At 39.5% G+C, this 25,427-nt stretch overlaps 2 protein-coding genes and 1 long non-coding RNA gene across 5 annotated transcripts in view; 1 reads left to right on the top strand and 2 right to left on the bottom strand.

Moving 5' to 3' along the window:
• CD47 (CD47 molecule) overlaps positions 1-5,028 on the bottom strand; it is a 31,996-nt gene extending 26,968 nt beyond the window's left edge. The window contains exon 1 of the mRNA XM_071433485.1: positions 4,824-5,028. The gene's annotated coding sequence lies outside the window, so the exon portion shown is untranslated. The remainder of the gene's footprint in view (positions 1-4,823) is intronic.
• Positions 5,029-12,207: 7,179 nt separating this feature from the next.
• Positions 12,208-25,410, bottom strand: IFT57 (intraflagellar transport 57). The gene is made up of 11 exons (XM_071433474.1): positions 25,220-25,410; positions 23,723-23,885; positions 22,451-22,569; positions 21,471-21,561; positions 19,428-19,496; positions 18,780-18,902; positions 16,643-16,714; positions 15,919-16,050; positions 14,957-15,019; positions 13,176-13,242; positions 12,208-12,649 (listed from the first exon to the last, which is right to left on the bottom strand). The coding sequence occupies exons 1-11, from the start codon at positions 25,408-25,410 to the stop codon at positions 12,471-12,473; spliced, it is 1,269 nt and encodes a 422-aa protein (XP_071289575.1). The 3' UTR covers positions 12,208-12,470.
• On the top strand, positions 13,429-23,758 carry LOC139592992 (uncharacterized). 3 transcript variants are annotated; one of them, XR_011680171.1, is made up of 6 exons: positions 13,429-13,676; positions 16,529-16,744; positions 17,144-17,322; positions 17,801-17,928; positions 22,710-22,783; positions 23,671-23,758. It is a non-coding gene; the product is annotated as an uncharacterized lncRNA (long non-coding RNA). The 3 variants fall into 3 exon arrangements; XR_011680172.1 differs by lacking the exons at positions 22,710-22,783; positions 23,671-23,758 and adding an exon at positions 18,615-18,785; XR_011680170.1 differs by lacking the exons at positions 22,710-22,783; positions 23,671-23,758 and having other exon boundaries at positions 17,801-18,785.
• Positions 25,411-25,427: the final 17 nt, after the last annotated feature.

Genomic DNA, 25,427 nt, shown 5'->3' with positions numbered 1-25,427 from the left:
CCTCTGAGAAAATCAAGCTAAAACCCATTTATCATCCTGGATGGAAACAAAAGGTCTTCCTTTGAAGAGCCAGGCTGTGAAAACACAAAGAAAAGACTGTTATGCCCATGGATTAAATCTGTGGTAGGTAACCAAGCACAAGCAGTCCATTTGCAGCATGATGATACTGTAGTAATAATAACATCACTGCTTTCATCTGAAGAATACCTAGACAGGGACATATCAGCCCCCTCAGAGGCAGTAACTGAAGTCCCAAGAGGATAATTAAGCCACAAGGACCTCAAGAGTGACTGCACCACAAACATAGAAAAATGTAAGCATATTCACATAGTGTCTATAAGGACTACTTGCATAGGGATCCACTACTGGACATGGATCACTTCTCCTGGAACCACTTTTCCTGTGGCAGTTCACATGCCATCCCCAGGAGTAGTTTGTGCCATCTTCACTAAGCATCTTAGAGGAGCCCAGGCAAGGACTGTGCAGCTCTTAGAATCACAGAATGATTTGGGTTGGAAGGGACCTTAAAGATCATCTAGTTCCAATTCCCATCACACCCCTGCCACATGCAAGGACAGCTTCCACTAGACCATGCTGCTCAAAATCCCATCCAACCTGGCCTTCAACCATTCCAGGGATGGCACATCCACAGCTTCTCTGGGCAGCCTGTTCCAGTGTTTCACCACCCTCACAGCGAATAATTTCTTCCTAACATCTAATGTAAATCCTTCTTTCAGTTTAAAGCCATTCCTCCTTGTCCTATCACTACTTGCCCTTGTCAGTAGTCCATCTCCAGCTCTCTTGCAGGTCCCTTTAGGTTCTGGGAGGCTGCTCTAACAGCTCCCTGGATCTAGGCTGGACAACCCCAACACTCTCAGCCTTATCCTCCCTCTATCTTGGTTCAGCAGCTCTCCAGTCTCCAACTGGGCAGGATAATCCAGCCACCCTACAAAGTCTTATTTTTTCAGTAGTTATTTTTGGCAGATTTTAACATCTGGTGTCTCTTTGGCCTGAATGGTTTCTAATGGCATGCGGGTTGGCATTCATTGATTTTATTCTTAATGCATCCAAATACAGGTTGGGTGCAATTGTGGAGGCAAGTGGGTGGGCTTCTTTTGGTGCTAATTTGAAACAGTTAAATAATTCGTAAGAATTCCTGAGATGTTTTTAAGCAAATGAAATCTGGGTGAGGAGAATGGTTGTCTTGTGGAAGTTGCTGACTACCCAGTACATATGAACAGATGATAGCCTCAAATTCCATAAGACATGCTTGGATCTATTGGTATTTGCAGAGACACAAAGGAAAATATTGTTAGCATGCAACCAGTTGTTGTATGGAAGAGGGATGAGAAGGGAATAGAGAGGAGGGAGGATGGGAGAGATAAGGATAGAGAAATACCAGAAACAGAACTGTACAAAATGTTTTCTCTAGGTTTAGTTCTCAGGATTACAGACAGTCCACCAATAAATTCACTAATTGACATACCTCACGTGGAGCCACATTAATGTCACAACTATGTCACTTGGCCAAATGTTTGATTTCACAGACAAACTCTTCTGCCTTTGGATGACATTGTGGATGGTTTCTACTTTTTTTTTAAATAGTCTTCTTGGCTTCCAACAGCTTTGCCTGGTTAAATTTCCCCTTCTAGCTAAAAAAAAGAAATTAGACTGATCTCTTTTGGCAGCTGTGAAATGGTTGCATATTGTATATGTTTTCTTGATAAGCTTGCATGAAATGGAATTGGTTTTCTTTTGATGGATACACCCCTTTCAGCACAAGATTAGCAAGTGTTTAATTTTTAGAGACTTTTTATGTACATGTAATGTCATCTATGCTACTTCTATAGAGCATTATGAGTAGCACATGAAGATGTTTGAACAGGGAGACTGACTGAGGAATGTTTCCCCAGTGACTGTGCAACATGATTTGTGATGATGTGTAGTTTGCTAGCCACAAAGTTTCAGTCGATGGCAAGAACTCTGTGAGACCTGGGCCAAATTCAGGTGCTGTAGAATATATGAACTGTCTGTGCTGGGTCTGCCCTAAAAGCAGTTTGGCCCCGTGTTCTGTAGTGACAGTGCCCAGATGTGGGTGCCTGGGGACAAGGGCAAATATGCAATAGTCCTTACTTTCTTGGGTCCTCAATGTCCAGTCTATTTTAGCTCAGACTCCTTGAGCTCCTGTTTTCTGCATGTATTAGAGCCCACAATGCAGAGAGAGAGGAGATGCAACTTGTACTGAAGACAACAGATACCACACTGAAAAGCATTGTGGATGAATGTGATTGTTCTGACTTCTTGTATGGTTATGTGCATGAGCCTCAGCCTACCCTGTGCTTCAATGCAATGCTATTATTAAGAATAAAATCAATGAATGACAAAGGAGATGCTCCAAGACAACAGGGAAAAGGCCAAAATGAGTATAAAAGGGTAATAATATTACAAATTATCTTTATTATTATAATAGTATGAGATAAAGTGGCTGGCATTATTATTATAATAGCATGAGATAAAGTGGCTGGCATTCTGCCATTCTTTTCCCCAATATTTAATTTAGCCGTGAAGGTCTTTCAAAATTATATTCATGAGAGTCCAGAGAGGAGTGACCAGCAAGGAATCTATTCTGTCTTGAAAGTAAAAGCTTTTGTGAGGTGGAGGTAGGATCATTTATTCGTTTCTCTGACAAAACCTCTCAAGAATAAATTCAAATAAAAGAAAAATGAATTACTGGGATAATTAGCAAAGTATTTTAGTTTTAGTTATTATGTTTGCCTGTCTGTATGGTGAAACTTTTCAGTACTGGTACGACCCAATAACCGCTAATGGAGAATCACAGACTGGCATTGCAGGTGGCAGCTAGACCACCAGTGCAAGCTGGTTGTGAAGCTGGTTGTGCATTCCCAACAGAAAATTCCCCAATGCCTTCCTTGCCTCTGTTTCCCATTCTTTGTCTTCTCCAGGGCTGCTGAGCTGACTGCATAGCGTGGGGGGCAGAGAGGGCTCATACCAGATTAGTTTACAGCCTGATCTGTGAGCTCTTTGGGCTCATCACACTGCTGTGCATTGGCAACTCGTGCAGAGAAGTGATAGAAACGTGCAGATGAGGAAACAAAATGGGCAGCTGAACACACCCACAGCAGCTTCTTGTTTGCTCAGCTTATCCCAGCAAGAAAGCTTGAGTCCCAGGCCATGTTTGCTTTTCCCCACTGTAACTGCCTGGCAGAGTGCTCCATCTCTGGACCGGCTTCATCAACACCTGCCTGAGTGGCTCTAAAGAGCTGGGGCTGCCGAGGCCTTCAAAGCCAGTGCACAAGGCACTGCCATCTCCAGCCTGGTGATCCCTGTGGGGCCAGGAGTCTTCCCAGGCAGATTGGCCCAGGCCCAGGGCCACAGACATATGGTTGGTCTGTGGCTCTGGGGCAGGATGCCAGGGACAGACAGTGCTCCAGCTGAACCCTAGCTGGAACTCTGCTGGAACACTCTGGTTTGTACAGTATTTTGGCCTCCCCATGTGGACATTTTTCCACCTGAGTTTAGCTATCCATGAGTATTTTCAACCAACTTGTCATCACAAGTCTTCAGTTTGGAGTAGGGAAAAAGAAGAAACAAGGATGAAATTGATTTTCTGAGTTACAGGAAGCAACTTTAAATTTAGCTTATGGCTCTCCTCAAAGAGCAGGTCTCCAACAGATGCTTTTTTCAACTAAGTTTTGTTTAACTATAACTGTCTTTAAACCTGCCTGAAGTGATAATTGTTGGTTCTCCCTTTGACACCAAATTTGAACTTGCAAACAAGAATAAAAAGGGAATTGTTCCAACAGGAACTTCACTGGAGGTACCACGGGTCAACTGAAAAAATCTGTAAAACAGCTTTAGTTTTGTTTGAAATTTCCCTTATGACTTGTTAAAAATTATACCAAACATGCAACATTAAATAGTTAAATCCTGTTTATCTAGCAATTAGCAGGAGTTCAATGCAGCTCATCTCCATAATGAAAGAAAAAAAAGCAAGAGGGAAAACAGTGCCCTGGAAAGGGTTACTTTAAGAATTTTTCCCCCTCGTCCTCAAGGCTGTAACAAAACAGGCTTGTAGCTGTTATGGGTAGGGCCTTACTTGTACTACTGCAAGAGTTACACAGCGTTTAACTGTTTCATTGTGGCTGCAGCGAAAAAATGCAGTATCTCCCTGCAGAACAGTGGGAACTGCTCCAGCTATTCAGAGAGCAGAACTGGAAGAGCTGCTAACAAAGGAGGTTTATGAGGAAACCAGCACTATTCCCACATACTCAGCTCACTGGTTTCTGTCTTCTTCCTCCTCCCCCTTTTCTCTTCTTCCGTTTAGAATGTCCTTTGCTTGTGTATCTGTTTCTGAAGTGGCTTAGACTCTTGTCCTCACCTAACCTTTTAACTCCTCTGTTTTTTCTCCTCTCCTTATTTAATTTCTTCTTGTGGCTTTTGGACACCAAAGGTAGCTGTGGTAAACAGGTTTGTTTGTTTGTTTGTGGTGTTTGTGTGCACAGCCTGGTGGGAATGTCCCATGACTTGTGTTAGTTTACCTTAAGGCTGTAGAGAACTTCCATTTCTTATCAGTCTGTCCTCCTCACCCTCAATACCTCTTTTCACCTCCTTCAATGATCTGTACCTTTTTTTGATTGTGTGCTTTTCTCTCACTTTTCACTCTCACAGCAAATATGCTCATTCCAGTGCTATCTTCTTCCTTGCTGGCTTTTCTCTGCAAATCAGAAATCCCTTCTGCCCTTCTTCATGACAGAGACATACTCCTCCACCTACTGATGACTCTTCCCATGTTGCAACCTTACCATTTCCTTTTTGGGGTTGTTTTTCTGCATGGGCATGTCCAACTGTTTCTTCATGTTCCCCAGCTTTTGTCTTCCAAGTCTGTAATTCATGGGAATGGTCACTTCTACTATGTCCTTAACTCTGCCCTTCTTCCCTCTACATGCTGGTAGTGTGGCGGATACCTGTAAAGTCTCAGTTCCATTTTCACCTGTCTCCAAGGCAGAGGGTGTACTGTCTGCAAGTCAGGCTGGCTACTGAAAGCAAGCCCCTCCTTTGCCTGAAACAACTTTTTGTAGAAGTCCAGAGTCACTTCCTTCTGATAAAGTGGTATGTATGCCTGGGAATATGATTTCTGGGTAAGAGCAAGGTGTGGCTCAGTGATATAACTGCCCTGGCTGGTCACGTGCTAGGAACCACAAGCAGCAGGAAAGCTTAAATGCTGTTGTTTCCTGCATGTCCTGGTAAGTGTAATGCAAAACAGTCACTCAAATTAGCAACTGTCACTTGAAAAATATGACTCATTTTGACACTCTTGGATCTTTTAACTGTATACCATTTGTAGGGCTCTAATGACTCAGTGTGAAGATTTGCCTGAACAGCTTGTGAAAGGCAGGTCAGTGCTAGAATTAGTCTGAGTCCACAGCAGCTCTTCTAGGCCCTCAGTGAAAGGGGTCCCTGAGCACTGACAGCTGTATTCCAACATAGGGTGAAAAGCACCAGGAAGAGACTTTCAGTACTAACCTGACCAGCCACTGAAAACAGATGCCTTTTTGTCTGGCTTTTGTTTTGAAATGGCCAATAAGAACAGATCAGCACTGGCACCATTGTCTGTAATAAATGTGTCTTCACATGCAGTGGAAGACTGTGGTGTGTTGTAAACAATCACAGCACTGAGTAAAGCATAATTGATCACACAAATGCCACAAAGGATACATTTGCCAAAGCATGGTTTAAAGATTGTGATCTGTATAATAGAGCTGGCACACTTAAGACATGGTGAAAAGGAGCTATCAGCATTTTCTGGGATGAAATATAGGATGGATTGTCATAAAAAGACTTAATAACCCTTTACTATTATTGCATTTTTTTCATCACAGTAAAGCTTTATCTGGTGCTTGTCAGAAGGTCCCTTACACTTATAAACTGGTATTTTGTATTCAGAGTGTCTAAAAAATAAATTACATGCTTCATCTCAAATGCAGACTTAGTTACTGTTGAACACTGAAAGATCTTGCTGTATGCCATGGGTCTTGCTCATTGCTATATTCTTTAAGCTTTATATTGGGATCCTTCTGCTAAAATTAGGGATGGCAAATTCAGGTGTTAGAGACAAAGTATGTTGGCACAGCATAAAAATCTGGGTGCTGCAGGAAATATTACAGCTTTCTAGAAGATACATTGTCTGGCCATATCTTTTTCCATTTCTTCTTTTCTTCCACCACTGAACAGAACAACTTTTTCTCACAAATGAAAGCTTTTCTTCTCCTACCTTATGCTGGTAGAGGTCAAGTTAAACTGCTTTGAAACTCTGGGTATCAATACAACTCTTTGTGGTGCAGATAAAAAGGAAGCTTTTTTCCAGATGCAGATGGTTTTGAAAGGTGCAACATAAAAATGTCTGTCCACCAGACAGAGATAAATGATCCAGCCTAAATTCTGAGGCTTCAGGCATAAAAGTTATTGCACATATAAAAGAGAGAGGTGGTGAAGATCTGAAAAAAACACAGGTGAGGTAGGAAAGCCTCTCCTTACTCAGAATGTTTAGCCTGACCCCAGAAACTAGTTAAGAGATCAATAGAAGAATACATGTATTTGTGAGCAGGGTCTGTGTCTTATTTTCTGCTGTTTGTTTGATTCATTCTAGGCACAAAAGTTATCACTTGGCTTCTTCACCACTTCCTTCTCCCCCTGATTAGAGCAATCAGTGGGACACTGAGTTTTGGTTAGTGGCTTTTAGCAGAAGGGTGACAAGCACCATGGTGTTCACCTTCGCTCTGTATGTAGCTGTACTAGCAAATTCAGTCTGTCCAGCCTTCTGCAGTCTCTTATAGGAGACAAGCACCCTAGAGGCTGCGGTTTCTCTGACAGGAAGTGGGACCAGCTTCCTGTTTCTTATCTCCTGACACCTACACTGGATCAGTGTCAGCTGTAGCTGCTCACAGGTGGCACTCTACAGAGACACACCAAGTTAGCTCCACCCAGCTTAGCAGATGCTCAGATAGACTGACCACATCCATTATGTTCAGGTCATGTTGTCAAACTTCCCATTATTTGGAGGAAGATGTCATCAGAGAGGAGTACACTGTGCACTTCAGAAATGAGGATAACTAGTAGCAGCAAATGGAATAAAACTAAGCGAAGGCATGTTTTGTACATTTAAGCCAAGATAGTATAGAAGAGCTTTTTAAAAGAAGCTCTTTCATTCTGTCCACATTAATTTGTTACCTGTTTATCAATCCTGTTCACAACTGAGAGAAAACTGAACTGGCTTTCAGTTGTTTATCTTCTCTAATACAGTTACCTGCAATTCCTTTTCTCAGTAAGAGTTCTCACAAACCTGAACATATTAGCAGGGATGTCCTTATTCAAACAAAAATCAGCAGACTGGACTACTTGTAGAAAAAACCCTCCAAACTTGCCACGCCTTGCCATAGAGTATAATCATCTGTCCCAGGAAAAGTGTTCTCAGAACAGTATTTTTTATTCTTCATTGTCAATATTATATAGCTGAAGATGATGAAAATCTTCAAGAATGTTTTACTTGAGTTTACAGGCACTCTACAGAAAGCTGTGGTGAAATGGCTGCTGGACAAATTACTACAAAATAATGAGTGACGCTTTTAAGATCACAGTTTTCATTGTTTTTACTGTTGTTAGACAGCATTTGATAAACTCAGCAGAAATCCTTCCTGCCATCATATCAGGAACTTGAACACCTCCTGTAACAAAGGAAATTATGTTCAACAGATGCTGTCAGACCTTTTGAAACCTTCTGCACCATTTTTTGGCACTAATTTCCAGGAAAATTTCACAAACAGCCTGTCCCTTTTGGTCTGACTAATGGCTTGTATTCTTTCCCAAATGGATTCTTTGAAGAGAAGCAAAATGCTCATGGACAAGCCATGCTGAAGAAGGATAGGGAGAACTCTCTAAAACCTTACAAGAGCCCCCCCTACCAAGATACAACAAGAAACTTCTGCCCTAAAACTAGAAGAGGGGTGGGAAACTTTTTGTCCAGGGGATGCCTACACTTCACAGTTTAATTAACGCACTTCTTTGTGTTACTACTGAATAACACTAAGGTGTCATTTGAAGAATTGTCATCCTTTGAAAACCACAAAAACAGGAGATATTTCTGAATTAACAATTGCAATTAGTGCATTATCAAGAGGAATATTATTAGAAATAATTATTCTGTTCTGACCTAAAAATATTCACCTCTGTTGATTTTTACAACAGGATGCATGTGAGTATCTCAGCTACTTCTGGGATGGAGTACTGAAATACATCCAATCCTAACTGCTAAGACCAGGAATGAAAAAGAACAGAGTAAAACTAAGCAGTCAGTGAAAGACTAGCATTATTCAAATCATTACTTACTCTCAACCCTGCACATTCCAGTGTTGCGTGGGAATAATTGTGAAATGGTAGGGCTGTTACTAGGAAGCTGAAAGACAGACATTTCCAGCAACACCAAGCCCTGGAGCAATAGCTAAGTATGAGCCTATACATGAGAAAGCCCTGGTAATGGCATTTGCTCAATGAAAAAATACATCAAAGGGAGGAAATGGCAGATGAAAATAACCTTTGCTATCTCCAAGCCTTCTGTGGAAAGTCCCTACCTATGAGCAGTATTCATGCAGAAAAGCCAGCACTCATACCCTGTTTACTTTACTCTCATGGATACTGATTAAATTTTCCTGAGCTTTATTTCACATCTTTTCCAGATATCACCCAACCATTTCCTAAAACATGAATCCATCCACAAGCAAAGGGAAAGCAGTGAGGCTGCAGGAAGTAGGCCAGGGTTTTCACAGGCATGTTGTTCTGCTGCTGGTGCCAGCCCCGGGAGAGGCCAGCGTGCACACAGGCCTGTGCGCATGCACGCGCAGCTGCCTTGTGGGGGTACACTGCAGCATTGACATCCCCGCACGGGCACGCGGCCAGCGTGGCAGCACAGCATCAACCAACTCCTTCTTTTTCTAATTAACATTTGTCAAACTTGGAGAGAAGCCCAGGATGCAAAATTTGGATGCAAAATTCAAAAAGCACAGAAGCTGGAAATGTTCACACACAGGCTCTTCATTTACTCTTAGTTTTTTTTATAGGTCATGCCCAGATGACTTACTAGCTCTTACTGTAACTTACAATTGGCAATACTAATCATTTTTTTGTATGTCACAGTGAACAGTAGAACTGTACTCCAAAAAAAGTGGCAAAGTTTAATAGTAGGTGGGCATAAAGGTTTTCCCTTTCAAGAAAAAATTTTCCCTGAAGTTCCCCCTTTGGGTGGGTGAAGAGGAGAAGGCCTTTAACGCCATCAGCAGACAGGAGTGAGAATATTTTGACCAGATGTGGGAATTGTTTATAACAATGGTTTCTCAAACTCATGTGAATTCATCCAGTTTCCTGCACAGCACTCAGCAATGCAAGTTCAAATGATTAAGCTGACCCAGTGCTGAAACAATGAATTCTCGGTATATGCTTGAAAGCCACTTTTAAACTCTTGTGATTTCAGTTGCCAATTCTGTAGAAGGTTCTCTGTGAGAGAAATGGATTCATGCTATCTGCTGACATTAGAAGAGAATGGGGAGTGAGGTATTATATTTATTAAAGTAAAAAGGTAATGCATGTAATCAATCACTCTCAGGTATCCTAAATGGCCTATAAACAGCACCTCTAATAGAGTACCTAGCACTAAGCACTGGGAACTATTTCTAGTTCCCAGCAGGGCACTTACATCCTAGCCTAGATAAAAGATAGGGAAATAAGACATTGGGTCATGTTATGAGGTTCAGAGCTATTTCAGAGCTGAAGAAATTCTAAAAAGTAATATGCTCCAAGAGTTCCTGGAACTTTAAGGAGTACATGCAAGACAGTGAGCTGGCTATTAATAAGCCTCCTCCACAACATGTTTCCAAAACCCAAGTAGTCAGCTTATACCAGGGCCCCATTCAAGACTGAACTGTTGCAGTCCTCATGGCAAGGACAAAACCCATGGCTTCTCTAACAGAAGTGAGAAAATGAAGCTCCTTCTTTCTCTCTCTGCACAATTTCTGGGTCTGTCTACAGCCAGCTTCTACTTGGCTTCTAGGTAAAATCTGAAAATGCCTCCATACTGATGTTCCAGAGAACTGAAAATTTTAAGAGACCTTGGAAGAGGACAAAAGTTAACTCTTGCGAATAGTCCTTTCCTAAATCCTCTCCAGATGAACAGAGACTCTTTTTATAGAAGAGCTTTGTGTGCCTCCTACTAACTTAGGGATATCTTTGTTTTATTGGTCTTCTGTTCTGACACTGCATTAGCTAATGAGCAGTGCAGGACATAATGTGAACCAAGTGATTTAATTTTAATGTGGCTTCTGCTTCCTGCACTGATTCAGCTGTGGACTAATTACACAGATCTTTGCTTCTCTAGAAGGGTCTTTCAGGCTGCTTGTGACAGGCAGCTCTCCTCTGCTTTTAAGGAAGATGGTGTGGGCACTTGCTGGATCAGTAAGGCTGCTTTCAAACAGGGTCAAGTGCTTTTACTATCTCAAGGGGCCAATTCCACTCTTTGCCAGATGACAATTAAAGGCCATGTATCACTGATACCAGTGATAACAACAGAAGTGTTCTACTTAAATGACAGCAGTTTCAGACAGTACTATTAAAAATAATGTAGATCAATTCCAGATCATTAGCACGCTATTTTAGAATTACTTTGGCACAAAGGAGGCTTTTCTTCCAGAGATTTTTGTCACATTAGAGGGTTTTTTGCCATACTTGTCTTAATAGATTCATTTCTAATAGAATAAGAGGCTCAGTTCATAAAGAAAGGTTTTTGATTAATCATGTTTGTTGTATTAGCATGAAGGAGGATTTTTTTGCGGAAAGCATTTACATAAACAACATTTATACAACACAACATTGCAATCCAAAAGCATTAGTGAGCTGCTTTGCAGGCAATGCAGATGGGAGTTGCTTAATCTTAAGTGGAAGTAAAGCCACTGTTAAAGTAAATATGCAGTAGCAACAGCACCTAACAAAGGGAACATGAATAATAACTTTTCTAATTTCAGCTGAATGTGGGAGGATATAGGTAGGCAGCAAAAGGAGCTGGAAACCAATTTCCAGTGTGATTCATAGAGATTTTCAGCAGTGGTTTGCACAGGTAAATTGTAACAGTCGACATTTACAGATATCTTTTCACTTATTAAAATTCCATAGATTTAGGGCTATTTCTTTTTTGGCAAATGAAATACTGAAGCACAACAAACTTATACTGGCTCATAGTACTGACTGTGTCAAGTATCTTGACTTTCAGACACAGAACTTGTCCCCTGATTCTGCAAAATACTGCTCACATTTAAGTGAGAGAAATTATTTGATGAATGGAATAGCCTGCAGAAGTTCGGTGAGGATTTTAACACCACTGGAATTGTACCTTATATTGTTCACGGCTCATGAATAACCATGAGCCATGAACGATATTAGTACAAAAGGATGCACTAGTACATTAATAAGGTTATTCCTTTGCTCCATACTCCTTCATTACCACTAACATCTAGAGTCACTCTCTACCTACACATTTACTAAGACACAGCAAGCTCCCTGTTGCCATTACATTCCCAACTCCTTCCTCCTACATTTTTCTTCTTGTTCTGTATTACTCAACTAGATTTGGCAACATTTTTCCTTCACAGAAATCAAAAGTGGGTGTTCTGACACAAGAACAGAAAACAAGAATAATCCAAATCTGGTCCACAAAGCTCTTCTAAATACTATAAATGAAAGCAGCATTTGACCCAATGCTAATATAAAGTGATTCTGAAAAAGTGATGGCACATGGAAAAAAATTAGAAAGCCAAGAGTAATTTCCAAACAATACTTTTTACCTTCTTTGGTCTTATATAGATTTTGATATTGATGCTGATGTCAGAGGAGTCTTGCAGCTGATATCAGTTTTGACCTAGCCTGTTAGAGGGTAATGCTGTATTATTTCAGTATCACTGAAATAATTAAATACTTAATTAATTAAATACTTTCTGTAAATGTATGTAAGTGGCAATGACAGACACTTTACCTTCAAATCCTTTGCAAGCAATTTCCTTTCAGCACTGCAGAGTATCAAGATTACAGGGTGTCAGCATCATTCTACAGACTTTCACACTACATAACATTCTCCAAAGAAATAGACACATCTTCACTAACAAGAATTTATTCGTGTATTTGGAAGAGATATGCAGTAAATCTTTACAGCACAAAACTAAACATGGCTCCCTCTTGAGTCTAAAGTGTGCATGTTACTTCTTTAAAAAGTGCATCTTTTAACAAGCATCTTGTTCAAAAGGAACAGGAAAAAAAGAACATCCTCCTACCGCAACATAAACAAAACCTCTGAACTCACAATAAAGCAAATGGTAGAAAACTGCATCTTGAGCAAATCAAGTCAGGTCCAACCAATTTTAATAGGCACCTACTGTGGCTTCTGGAATCACTGTTGCATGCATATCTCTAGTCATATTGGATTTCTCTTTCAGCTTTGACTGCAGCAATGTGTGTTCCATCACACCAATCTGTATGTCCATCTGAATGGTTTCTTGCCTCAATTTTGTTAAGGCCTGTTTAATCTTCACTAGAGGAGCTGTCCCAAAAAAGATAAACAGTACAACTCTGTCAGCCATGTAACACAAAAGCATTGTTTGCTGTAATTTACTCCTTAAAATGGAAGAGTTGAATGAACAAAAGGGTGTTCTACTCTAAAGACGTGATTGTACTGATACATCATTTTTAATATGCAAAACACTGTAAAGACAGAAATAGGCAATGACAATTTTGCTGTCTTCTTGACATCTAAGAGCTTCAAAAATGTGCATCAACATTAAGACAGGTTTTTCAATGATGTGTTTTGCTCAGCTGAAAGCCTTATCCCCATAGCTGATTTGAGGTTTAGTGGAGAACTGAAGACACCTTCAGCAGGGTGTGAAAATCTTACCTGTGAAAAGCTATTAAAATGTTTTGTGCCTTCCATTTTGTTTCTAACCCCTCCCTTCCCCTTAGTATGATGCTGCTGCATCATCTTGCTCCTTGCAATTGCTCTAATTCTTTTTAATGAAGTACATATCGTAAAACTGTCACCAAGAAAAAGGATGAAGCAAAAATGTACTTACCACCATCAGTCATACTGCTTCCTTTCTCTTCTGTTTCCTGCTTTACTTTCTCTAATGCTTCTGTAATCTTAAGAGATTTTTTTCTTAATTAAACCAGATGAATATTGAATTTTTAGAAAGTACTGCTTTTTTAAAAAAAAATTAACTAATCCATCTTACTTGTTACATAAAGAGGAATGATTGTTCAAACATTCAGAAATTAATTTAACTGAACTTATGTTGTTAAAAAATTACAGAAAAAGGGTAACAATTTGACCAAACACCATGGTGTTACTGAAAAATCTGCGCATCCCCAGTAAAAAACAACAATATAAGTGTTTCAGTGTGATGCTGGATCGATGAACAAAGGAACCAATATCCCCACAGATCAAGTTTCATCAAATAACCATGCCCACTGCCCTTCTGGAAGCATCAGGACTTTGGCATGTTACACTGGAAACCTGAGAAACAGCACTGCAGCATAAGAAGGTGCAGCAGTCCAGCCTGCTGGCACTGGCACAGGTACATGTATGTAAAATCCACATTTGAAGAACAAAAGTACATTTCAACACTGTCTAGCAACTACAGACAATGAAAAAAAGCAAATATATGATTCTAAAGTATAGCCAAGGTAATAATTCAGTAATCTTGTGATAATGTGAAAATAGCCCTTCATTAAGGCTTCAATAAGCCTTTTCAGCAATGAAAAGGAATCAGTGCTGCATTGCTACTGCCTGCCTGGTAATGGTATTGCCAGGTAGGCTGAGGTCTTGACTGCACGCCTGAAAACAGATCAGTACTAACATCCAATATGTCTGGTTTACCTCAGACATGTGCCACTGCATCTATGTAGTTTGAAGGATGCCAGCTAGTAACATATTCACCATTACTTATCAGTCAATCAGCTCCCAAAGTGCACACTGTAAATCTGAAGTCATCACAAAATACTTTTTCAAACTTACTTCCTTGAGAGTGAAATAGAAAGCAGATCTAATTCTGCAGAATTTGTACACTCAGAAATCTTTGCTAGAAAACTCAATTAAACTGCTGCATTACCTACAGCAGCTGCACTTGGTATCATTGTAGGTACCTTCTAACTCAACTGTTCTATCTGTTCTGAAACATCTCAAACTTGTTGTACAATTTCTAACACATTCTTATTGTATGACCTATTTTATGCACCTATTCCTGAGGCTTCATTGTCTAATAAGTAAAGCTGGTCTCTAAAATCCAAACAGAGCCATTTAAAAAATTTGTGAATTGGATAAAGAGTTGAAGTATGTGGAAATCAGGCTGTAATTCTAAATGAAATGCCATGAAACACTCAACATGGTGTTAGGAGACAGATGTTTATTTAAATTTGTAAGAGCACCAATATAAAGGAAAACCAGATTTAGGTAATAAGATAATTTGATGTATGGAAAAAAGGACTATTTTGTCAAATATTGCTTTTAAGTGCCTGGAAGATAAAAATTTCAAACTGTTAATTTTAACTAAAGATAAGAATTAAGCTTTTCTTCTTCCAAAGAATTTATGGGCATGATTTATTAATCCCCCAAAATTCTGGGGTACAGGTTATAAAATACAGAACATATACCTTCATTTACAAACGGAGCTCACATTTCGCAAGTTAAAAATCAACGGCAGCCTGTATTTAAAAATTAGGGACTGGACTAGATCACCTCCCCCAAACAAAAAATAATCTTTACCATGAGAACAAATCAGAGAGAACTGGTTTCATTAAACTGCAACCACTAAATGCTAACTCTCTGAAGACAGTTTTAAAGTAAGATGTGTTTTACCTCAGAAAGCACTCTAATCCTTTCAGTTACTCCTCCACTTCCCTCCTGGTACTTCTCTTTAGCCTGGAAAAAAACATGTCTTGGCTGTAATGACAGAGTTGGAGAAGTGTATGCAGATAGTTCAGAGAAAACTTCAATACTTGCTCTCTTATGTTTCAATTCCAGAAACTCTCCCACAAATCCCCAGTGAGGTTTACAAATGAGGACAGGGTTGAAACATCAGCCCCTGCAATGACTATAATTCAAAAATGTAAAGCAGTAAATAGTACAAATACGCACTTGATAAGAACTATGCTTTCTAATCATTTACATGAGGAAATAAACATGAAGAAAATCTGCCATAATGCAGAAAGGATTGAATACTGAAATCCAGAATAATACTTCATCAACAGTAAATTACTGTCTCGAAGATACCTTAACAACAAGGCAAACAGAAGGTGCAGAGGTCAAATTCTGTTAGCATTACTGTCACCATGGCCACAACCAGGAGGGCTTGCCAAAAGGCACACTATAATGCCTCCTAAATGAAAAATCTTCTCAGACAGCAATCTATTGGCATAAAAACTAAATGTAGCAAAGAAGTAATCAGAGTGCTCTGTGCACATTAGCACCAGTACCCAATCTAAGGGATGAATATTGGACTGAGACTGTAGTTATTCCACTCCTGACAGATGTGTGAACTTCACAGAGAAAGCAGAACTAGCAATTTACTAGTTGCTCAAGACTGGCAACAGCTATACATAATACTCAGGCAAAACCATCTATTTTCCCCTGCAGAACAGTTGAATAAAAATTGCTAGTTTAGCTTAGGAAGAATATAATTTGACAGCCAATCAACATTTCCCCTGCTTTATATCCAACAGCAGAATTCATAGATAGCTCACTCCATGTCGTCTTTACCTCTACCCTCACTTAACAGCAAGTTAATACAGGACAAGGCAACAACAAAAGATCAGCAATACCTCACTCAGCAAGGCTTGTGCTGAACGGTATTCTTGAACCAAGTGCTCCAACTGATTGTTGATGTACTTTTCCCTGCTATTGATCTTTTCCAGTGTTCTGCTGATTTCATTATGGAGTTTGTCAAGGTAACCCTAGAAAATCACATTCTGTGGGTTGACAGTTGACAGAGAATATGTAAAGAGTATCAAAATGATGCTGTAGTTAAGAAAGGCTATGGAAGCCTACAGACAGAGGAAAATAGTACAGAAATACTGTGTTTAGCCAACAAAAAAATATTCCCAATGTGTTCTGGTTTGCCCACCTCCAAAACACATATTTCAGTCTTCACTGCTTCATCACTCTCCCCTCCTCAATTAATTACAAGTTTCAATGTCAGTAAGGTACTCTAGCAACAGTATTTGAGAGTATTTGGGGGTTTTAACAGCACCTTCCGATTGTATTATTCTATTTTGTCCTGTGTAGTCAGGATGCACTTATGGTAATGCATTCATTACTGGAGCCTGATAGCCCTGTTAATCCTCACACATACAACTCTTTCCCAGAAGGTATGTTGTTACCAGCACTGTCCTTAAAGATCCTTGTCATATCTTTCCCTTTTTAATTTTACAGCAATAGCACAAGAAACAATGAAGGAAAAAAGATCAATTTATCCCTTAATGCATCTCAAATAAAAAATAAAAACGCTGACAGATTAGTAAAATATTCTGTACATACAAGACATACCCTAGTTTCTTTCAAAGAAGAATCAATTCCATCCTTATGCTGATGCATTTGATCTACATGAATCCTCCAATCCTACAAAAGGCATCACAAATTAAAACACAGGTAAGTACAATTTTTATCCTTCTCTGGTTACTAAACAGCGGCATGTATGCAAAGCAGGGTCAGTTCTCTTTTATACTATTGCCATATATCATCCTGCCAGTGCCATGTTCATAGCCAGGGGCACTGGCTCAATGTGACACCATTTATAAATCTCCTAAATGTCACATGTGACACTCAGATCCATAAACAAACACTGACATCCTCACTGACACCATAGTAGCTACACTTTTTAGAGTCTGATTTTCATGGAACTATTTCTGTTAGAAACCACTCTGGGCACAAATACTAAAACTATTGGTTGTAGCTGCACTAGTTCAGCTTGTTCTTAGACAAAATGACTGCTTTTGATGCCCAACACCTACCAATTCTGGACTATCTGTTCTTTACCTTCTATTTCAGTCATTACCATTACCAGAAGAATGGAAAGAAAAAGAGGCAGAAATACCAAAACTTGGTTTTGGTAACAGGATACAATTAGAAGAGGGAAAATTATTTCCAGCTTCAAGATCATAGGACACATACATGGACTCCAGGGTGGGGGCTGAGAAAAGGTGCTGTGAACTGGCCCTGAACACCAGGTAATGAGCCACTAGAGATAATGTGCTTATGTTATGTTTCACGTTTGAAGGAGACTCTTCTTGGTCTGGTGACAGTTGCTCACAATTTGCCAAACTTTGGAGTTTAAATAAAAACAACAGGCAGACAACCCACCCCCAACTCTGTCCAGGACTTTACAGTAAGTTCTAGTTTCTAGTGCCATTGATTAAACCATTAATACTCTCCTGGTACTATGTTTACATGCACAGCTTAGGAAACAGAATATGTTTTCTGGCACAACAAAGGCCAAACATTTCTCTCCAGTTATTTCTAAAAGAAGCTAGAAGAAGAATCCTCTTTTTATGTTCATTTTGACGTATTCCTTAAGGCAAAGAGATGGTGCATTAAGCGGGAAGCTAGTAAACCTCAGATCTTACAGTGGCTTTAATTTTTTATCTATGTCTTTATTAAGTTTTAATTCCTCACTGTGAGACTCAAGCATCATGTTCTCTGCAACAGATGGGCTTGCTGAGGATCACAGCAGAGTGGTTCAATCCAGGCAATTCTTCACACAGAAAAATGCAGTATGGTGTAAGACAGGCAAGCAGCTCAGCAGACAGTTGAAGGTTTCCCCTATTTTTGGCAAGGTAATTTCTTTCATTGTATTCATGTATATGTATTGTATTGCTGTATCAGTGCTGCAGATTGCTCCAACACTCCAACTACCTGGGTCACTGCAAATGAACAATTTCAATAGTGCACTGATCTGTGTGTGCTACACAAGCTCCTGGAAAGAATGCTTATGGCAATGCCAGGAGCAGGCCCTCGGTTTGGACCTGCCAAAGATGGATACCTACTTCTAAGCTGCTCATTCTAGACTCCTTGAAATAGACTATGGAGAGAAATACACAGTTCTAAGACATGATGAATTTCACCCTGAGACAGTTACCAGGATATGGTGAGCAAAAGCAGTTGAAAAAGTGATCACTTATTTTCACTAAATATTAGGAGACTTCAGGATGACTAGACCAGGGTACAGACCTACTTGATTGTCATGTAAAGTTCACCAAGAGAATCCCATACAATCAGCCTTCCATACAATCAGGTTAAAAAATAGAAGAGTTGAAAGGTAAGATCATCAGCTGTCCTCCAAGAAGATGTTTTAATAGTTGTTAAACTGAGGATATAATATTTTAGAAGTGTGAATATATTGGAAATGTCAGAGGACTGAAAAAATCCCCACTGAATAATTATATAGAAATAAGGTGCCTTGCAAGCAGCAGAAAAAAGTATAATACTGAAAAAACACCTTACTGAAAATTATTGCTTCTAGGGTCAAATCAAGTGACAAAAGTTCAGAAAAGGTAGCACTGGAGAGCCTATTACTCACAGGTCTTTGCATGACGAAAGACAACAACTGCAAATGGAAAGTAAACAGCATCGACTGAAATCACATTTTAATCACGACGTGTACACAAGCAAATCCATTCTTCCATACCTTATTGTCAGTCCTGACTGTGACTTTCAGCTGTGGAAGCACACGTTCCACTTCCAGATTCCACTCTGCTGCATCTGTTGTGGACTGTAAAATCTCTTCTTGCTTTGCAGTGTCATTCATGTTCTGTGTAAAAATCCCAAAGTTTATACACAAAATATCATTGTTATGCAATGAAATCACTATAACGGCTTGCAGTGTTAATATTAGAAAAATATTTATATCCAGAATGATCTAGACTACAGATGAAACAGATTTCTTTAATTCTTTATAATTAAAGTATATCTTCTCATCATACTTAAAACTGAAGACAATTAAATGTATATATTAAGAAATTATAATACATCTCAGAAATGGTGTATTTATGTGGGATTAAATGTACTCATGAAACTAATACCATGTTTCTCTAGAAGTCTCTGCAAAAACTTTCTTGCAGATGTTCCCAGCAGCCCTTCAGTGGTATCAGTTTAGAAACTGGCTGCACATTGTTCTTTCAAAATAATATTAATATATAATATCTGATTCATTTCAGATGGGTTTTTTTTTCAAGTAAAGACAATGCAAGGATTTTTAGATTTAAATCCAACAGACACAAATTGCTGCTACAGATGTAAAAATCTTTCATGAGAGGACTAATGTGTAACAACTTACTGATCTGTACGTTTGTGCCTTTAAAACACTCAGGTCAATATAATTTTCTTCATTGTCTGACTCTTCTTCCTTAAGAGAAGTTTCAAAGCAAGACTTCAGTAATTATTGCACAATTTTTCTCCATAATTTTATTTTGCAGAACAAACCAACGAGTATTAAGTTCCATATTTCTGAATAAAACAAGACATGGAGAATTTATGAAATGGAGCTTATGAAGAGGCATAATACCTAGGACAAGCTGAAAGGTCAAAGCTACCCCACATTTCCTTCATAGCACCACAGTATTACAAAAATAAACCAACTAACCAACAAAACCCAAACCCTAAAGCCTCTGACATCAAATGGCCCATTGTCAATAGTTGTATGGTAACTGTATTTTTTAATGTATTTCTTAAAGCTCTACCTTAAAAATGAAGCCCCATCAAAACAAAAGCCAAATCACAACCGGACCTCAACACAGTTTTGAAGATGTTGTTTGCACTATGTATTTGAAGTCACAGAATGATGCCACATCTTAAATGTGCAGAATAACACAACTGAAATTGAGGCAATTGCTTTTTTCTTGCCCATGAGACCACACACTCTGTTAACATACTCTACAAATCTGTTATAGTCTCAAAATCCCCTTCTTCTGTGACTATGATCAGCTGAGAGCCCATTACCCATAAGAAACAATGCTTTTTCTGTGCATTAACCTTCATTTATCTATACAGTATTTCATCTGCCATTTTATCACCCAGACACTTCACCCCTATACCCCTTGTCCCCCTCTTGACTGTCTTTTCCACCAAAGTGAAATTTCACCATCCACCTCCTTTCTACAGAAATCACAAAAGCTGCAATAACACAGGTCTTAGGGTAAAATCCTCCAAGACTCACTTGAAGGATTTTACCCTAATAAAATACTCACTTGAAGGATTTTACCCTTGAAATAAACCTTGGAGCTTATTTCTCTTTCCTCTATTTTACCCAGTTTTTAACTAACAGGGACTACTATTTCCTTCTGGCATGTCTGACCCTGAGTCCCCTAAATACCTGCGAGAAATTTAGACTAAATTAAGACTGTCTTTTGCTAAACGGACAATAGATATTTGTGCAGCATTTAGAAGAACACACCACCAGAACAAGATTGGTTATCAGAACTGAGAAACCAAACTGAGCAGATTTTCTTGCACACCCAGCCTCACTGCCTACTGCTGGCCACCTAATACAGGCAATCCCTGATTTACAGAACTAGGCTTGTCTCTGTCAGCTTCATCATTTTTATTCAGAAGAATCAAAACCAAAGAACAATCAGTGAACCTCATCATTAACATTTAATTGCTGGAAATACTGCTAAATTCAATTATGGATACAGCTAATATCAATATACCGGCAGCAACAATGGACCAGGGAAAAAATTACATTGGCATGTAATTAATCCCTGTAGAACTACTAGGGGCTTTAAAAAGTGAGTATCCTTTTGGTATAAACTGCCTGGTAATGTAATACCTAGTAAAGGAATAACACCTCAGTGGTTTTATTAACACACATATATTCCAAAGAGCTAAAAGAACACATTAGTTATGAAAATCATGGCCTAGGACAATACTGAGAACAAACCCAGAGGTTCTTTGAAGAATTTCAACTATGCTTTAGTTAACTGTTTCATCCCCACTTCCCAATTTAAGCAGCTTACACCTCAACAAGATACAGAAAAGAGGAGACAGCTGACTGTTTTCCTATTTTAACCCTTTAGTTTAACATCAAGAGTAGATTTATCAGGAGAAGAGAAACAATTCTGAATCTCTGTATTTTTAATGCATAGTTAGATTCTACTGCACATAAGAATATACACTCTGTCTTGAAGAGTTAATCTATCTGAAAAGCCACAAAAAAATCCTACAGAGAATCTGACAATGCAGGAATAGAGCTGCAGGAAAAAAACTTGAACAGCTAATTAAAAATACTTCTTAAAAAAAGCCAAACAAAATGAACAGTGAATAAAAATTTCCTCATAGTTGACCAATACTAATATAATCAAAACCAACCAAATAAACCTACTGCAATATCCTCTTCCAATTTACTAAGTGTTAATTCTGCATCATCTTCTGTTATTTCTTCTTCTTCTGGCTCTTCTGTTGGGTATGCTGGCCTGAAATTAATTCAAAGAACAGCAGAGCTTTTAAATGCAATAAATTGTACATACCTCTGTACATACCAAACAAAACATTTCATGTGAAAAATGGATGATATGGAACATACCTAGACAGTGTTTTGCAACTTAAATAAATATATACTCTGCCTTGAAAGTCCTGTTCATCTTGGACTGTCTTAAAAGTAAAGGCAGTACAGTACATTCACACTACAAAGTCATCTAGGAAGTAAATTTTGGGGTTTGTCTCTATTGGTCTAACTCTTAAAATTCAAGTGCAAGTCACCACAGGCTTATTTGCAGCCTACAGTGGAATTTGTGTACTAAAGAGAAGTAACAGTAAAATATTTCCAAGGTAGAAATTACTTTGCTATATCCATTTCAAAACCCATTGGAGGAAAAGAATAAAAGAACACTTTTAAAGACATTTTCATATATTTGAGGTTATCTGTCATCTAATTTGTCCTAGGATTTCCTTCAGATTAAATAAAATTACTCTAGTCTACTTGTAACATGACCATACTGTGCATAACTCCAGGAACTTACTACTGATTGATAGAACCTAAACGGACATTACATGTTTCAACTCAAATACCAGATTAACAAGGAATTATATGTAGGGAAATAACAAAAAAAAAGTCATCAGTTAAACCTTAATTAGCTAAGTCTATAATGGTCCAAACTCAGCCTTGCTGGCAACAGGCCAGTTGTGTGAAATTGCATTAGGAATTAACTGGCCACCCTACTTCAAGCCTAGTTGAATTTACCATCTCATGAAATGTCAAGTAAAACGGTTTTAGTCATTCCTATGTTTTATCTTACCACTACAACTTACATCTGTTTGCTGGAAAATAATGTATTAGGGAGGATGCTTAGAAGTGTACTGTACCTTTTCCAGCTAAACCCAGTGTGCTTCAAGGCTTCTTCAGCTAAACAATCAAGAACGTAGCACACTTGCTCTCCGCAGCCTGTCTTTAATTTTGAGGGAGGAAAATCCACAGGCCTTCCCTAAAATAAAAAGAGACAGCCTGTTTACTAATGGCCTAACAACCCAAATTTCCTCAAAGGGAGATAAGTTTTGTACACTAAAAAGTGTCCCTTGTGTATGAGATTTTATTAATGACAATTTACATTCTTCTCCTATGCAGCTCCAGTGAAGCAACAGAAGGAAAACCAGACGATGCCAAGGAAAAGATGCAGTGTAGAAATCTTTAAGCATATGGTAAGACCATACTCCCAGGTAGCAGAAGAGGCAGAAGCCCCAAGGGATCTGGATGGTCAAGCACACAAGTGACAAGGCAACATAGTAACAGCTACAGAGAAACTCAAGTATTGAGACTTAACTACCAACTTTTCAACAGTGTCCTGTTTGCTCCATATTTTACTTATAAAATATTTTAATTTATTGCTGTCATGCAGGATAAACATAGTAGTTTGATATAGTTTAACTCCTTTAGAGAACAGTGTCCTTAACATCATTCACAGCTGCACCAGAGTATAATCTTCCATAAGATCATACTAAGATCATACTTCTTGTCAGCTGATATAGTCTCCTGATCTTTGGAGTTCAGCTTTTTTCCTTTCTTTTTTTTAATTAAAAAAAAAAAATCTCAGTAGTTCCTCGCAGTTTGTACAACCTTTTACTCCTTACCAAAAAAAAGAAAAAACAAAAACAAAACTAAAAAAAACAAAACAAAACCAAACCAAAAAAACCAAAAAAAACAACCAAAAAACCCCACAAACATTCTTCTAAACCACTTCCTACACTACAAATTAAGTCATTGACTTTGGCTGGAGCAGGATCACAAACCGTGTAAACCTTCCAGATGAAATCTCTGAAAATTATGCTACTATAAATGAGCAACATATGTGGTACTACAAAAGGTAAGCCTGGTTAAATCCATTTTACAGACTGCAGAACAAAACCAACTGGAATTATTTATAAGACCATTTCCGTAGTGTTAAAAAAAAATAGCAAGTAGGTACAGCCTATGTAAACTTCCAATTAACTAAGTAACACAGTACAAACTTACAGCTAGGAAAAGTCTGTCCAGTCCTTGGGACCAGACCCAGCAGGAGAGCAGTGTGTGACTGCTGTTATTTCTGAAGGGAATGCAGAAGCTTGCAACACACTTGGGAAGAGAGCCCGTGTGACACTCACAAAGGACCGCAGCTCGGAGAGCACATTTGAAATCACTGCATTGGGGTCATCGTACTCCTGCGGCTGCTCGAAGGGATGTCCTGCTTTGCTGATCAGCCAAGCGGCAAGCGTGCAGAACATGAAGAACTGCTCACCGGGATTGGTGGGCAGCGCAAAGTAGTGCCTGTTTCAAAAGGGAGCAAATGGTACGTAGTGTGAGTTTCTGGAGCTCTTACAACATTATAGGTAAGCACAGGCTACAGAGCAGTTTCTTTACCCAGTTTTCTCAATGAGCAACCCATCTGACCAAAAATCAGGACGCCTGGTTTCACACACAACCACAGCAGACCAAGTTTTCTACACCCAGCTTGCTTATTTCCAGCTTTGTGTAAGTTATTAGTCAACACCAGACTTGGCTGCCAAATTCCCCAAATCACCTCCCCTTCACACTTTCCTCAAGAAATGCAGGAGGATGGTATTCCTACATTTGCAAATTCAGCTCAGATCAGGAGCATGTTTTGAAGTGATCCTTCCACCTGTCCTTATCTATACTGTGCTTTGGGTTGCTTTGGAGAGCAATGAAAACTGGATCTGACTTCGATCACACCAAATTCAATTATGTGATCCTAATAAGAATTCAGTCTATAAAACCAGACTACCCCCCCGAGTATAAATTACATGGATACTGGATACTGGGAACTTCTGGAAATGCTTCCCTTTACCAATACAGCTACTCACTGAAGTACACAAAGGTCTGCTGTCCTGCTCCAAACATTCCAACAGTTCAACGGCAGGCTAGACCTAATTTACAGCCACTGTGCTCATACTTGAGCCTCCTTCCCAAAAAGGGTGTAACTTAGCAAACTGTTGCTTATAAGAAGCTTAATTCTGTGACACCCTGCAGTGGAGCCTGGCTGAAACTGATGAATGAGTTTAAAAGTTATATGGGCAGGTGGATATTGGGAGCACACTGGCCCTGATTCCCAGACTTCCTGTCTCCACCATAATTTAAAAGAAAGACATAAAAAACCATTACATGTGAAACAAGTATGTACTGGATATGAAAGCCCAGGCTTACCAAAAACGGGTCCAAGACCCTCTTTGTAAAGGATTACAGGGTAAAAAATATACACACACCATGAATAGCTATCCTGAATTCAAGATATTTAGAGTTATTTTGAACAACTTGGAATTTACGCAGAGCTATTTTCTGCGGAAGAGGTAGAATTTAGGTAGAATTACTTTTTGCACGGGTACCGTGGCATGCAGACACCTAATACTTGCCGGGGGCAGGAAAGGTCAAGGGACTATTTACTTAGCGCATCTCAGCCTTTCGCGGGGCCTCGCGTTCTGAAAGCTTCCAGCTCACACGGGAAGCTTTGTTCCTGGCTAGTTTTCCCAGGTATTCTGCCATGCAGGCCCTTCGCTATGCTCTGATGGCCCGGAGGAATTCCTTCCCGCTGCCCCCCGCCCACGGCCACGCCAGCGCCCTCAGGCCGAGGCGCGAGTCAGAAGCACCTGGACAGAGGCCGCATGTTGTGGCGCCGCAGCGCCTCCTCCTCGTAGCTCAGCAGTTTCAGCTTGTCCAGCAGGTCCTCCATGAGCACGAACATGTGAAAAGCCGCGCCGGGCCCACGCTCCGCCGGCCCCTCCTCGTTCCGCTCCCGCTCCCGCTCCCCGCGCCGGCCCGGAGCGCCCTCTTCCGCCATCTTGACTCGTAACCACA

Source organism: Agelaius tricolor, unplaced genomic scaffold (assembly GCF_023055355.1).
Source record: "Agelaius tricolor isolate 1412-34295 unplaced genomic scaffold, bAgeTri1.0.p SCAF_9, whole genome shotgun sequence".
Taxonomy (NCBI): domain Eukaryota; kingdom Metazoa; phylum Chordata; class Aves; order Passeriformes; family Icteridae; genus Agelaius; species Agelaius tricolor.
This window is presented reverse-complemented; position numbering and strand designations above follow the sequence as displayed.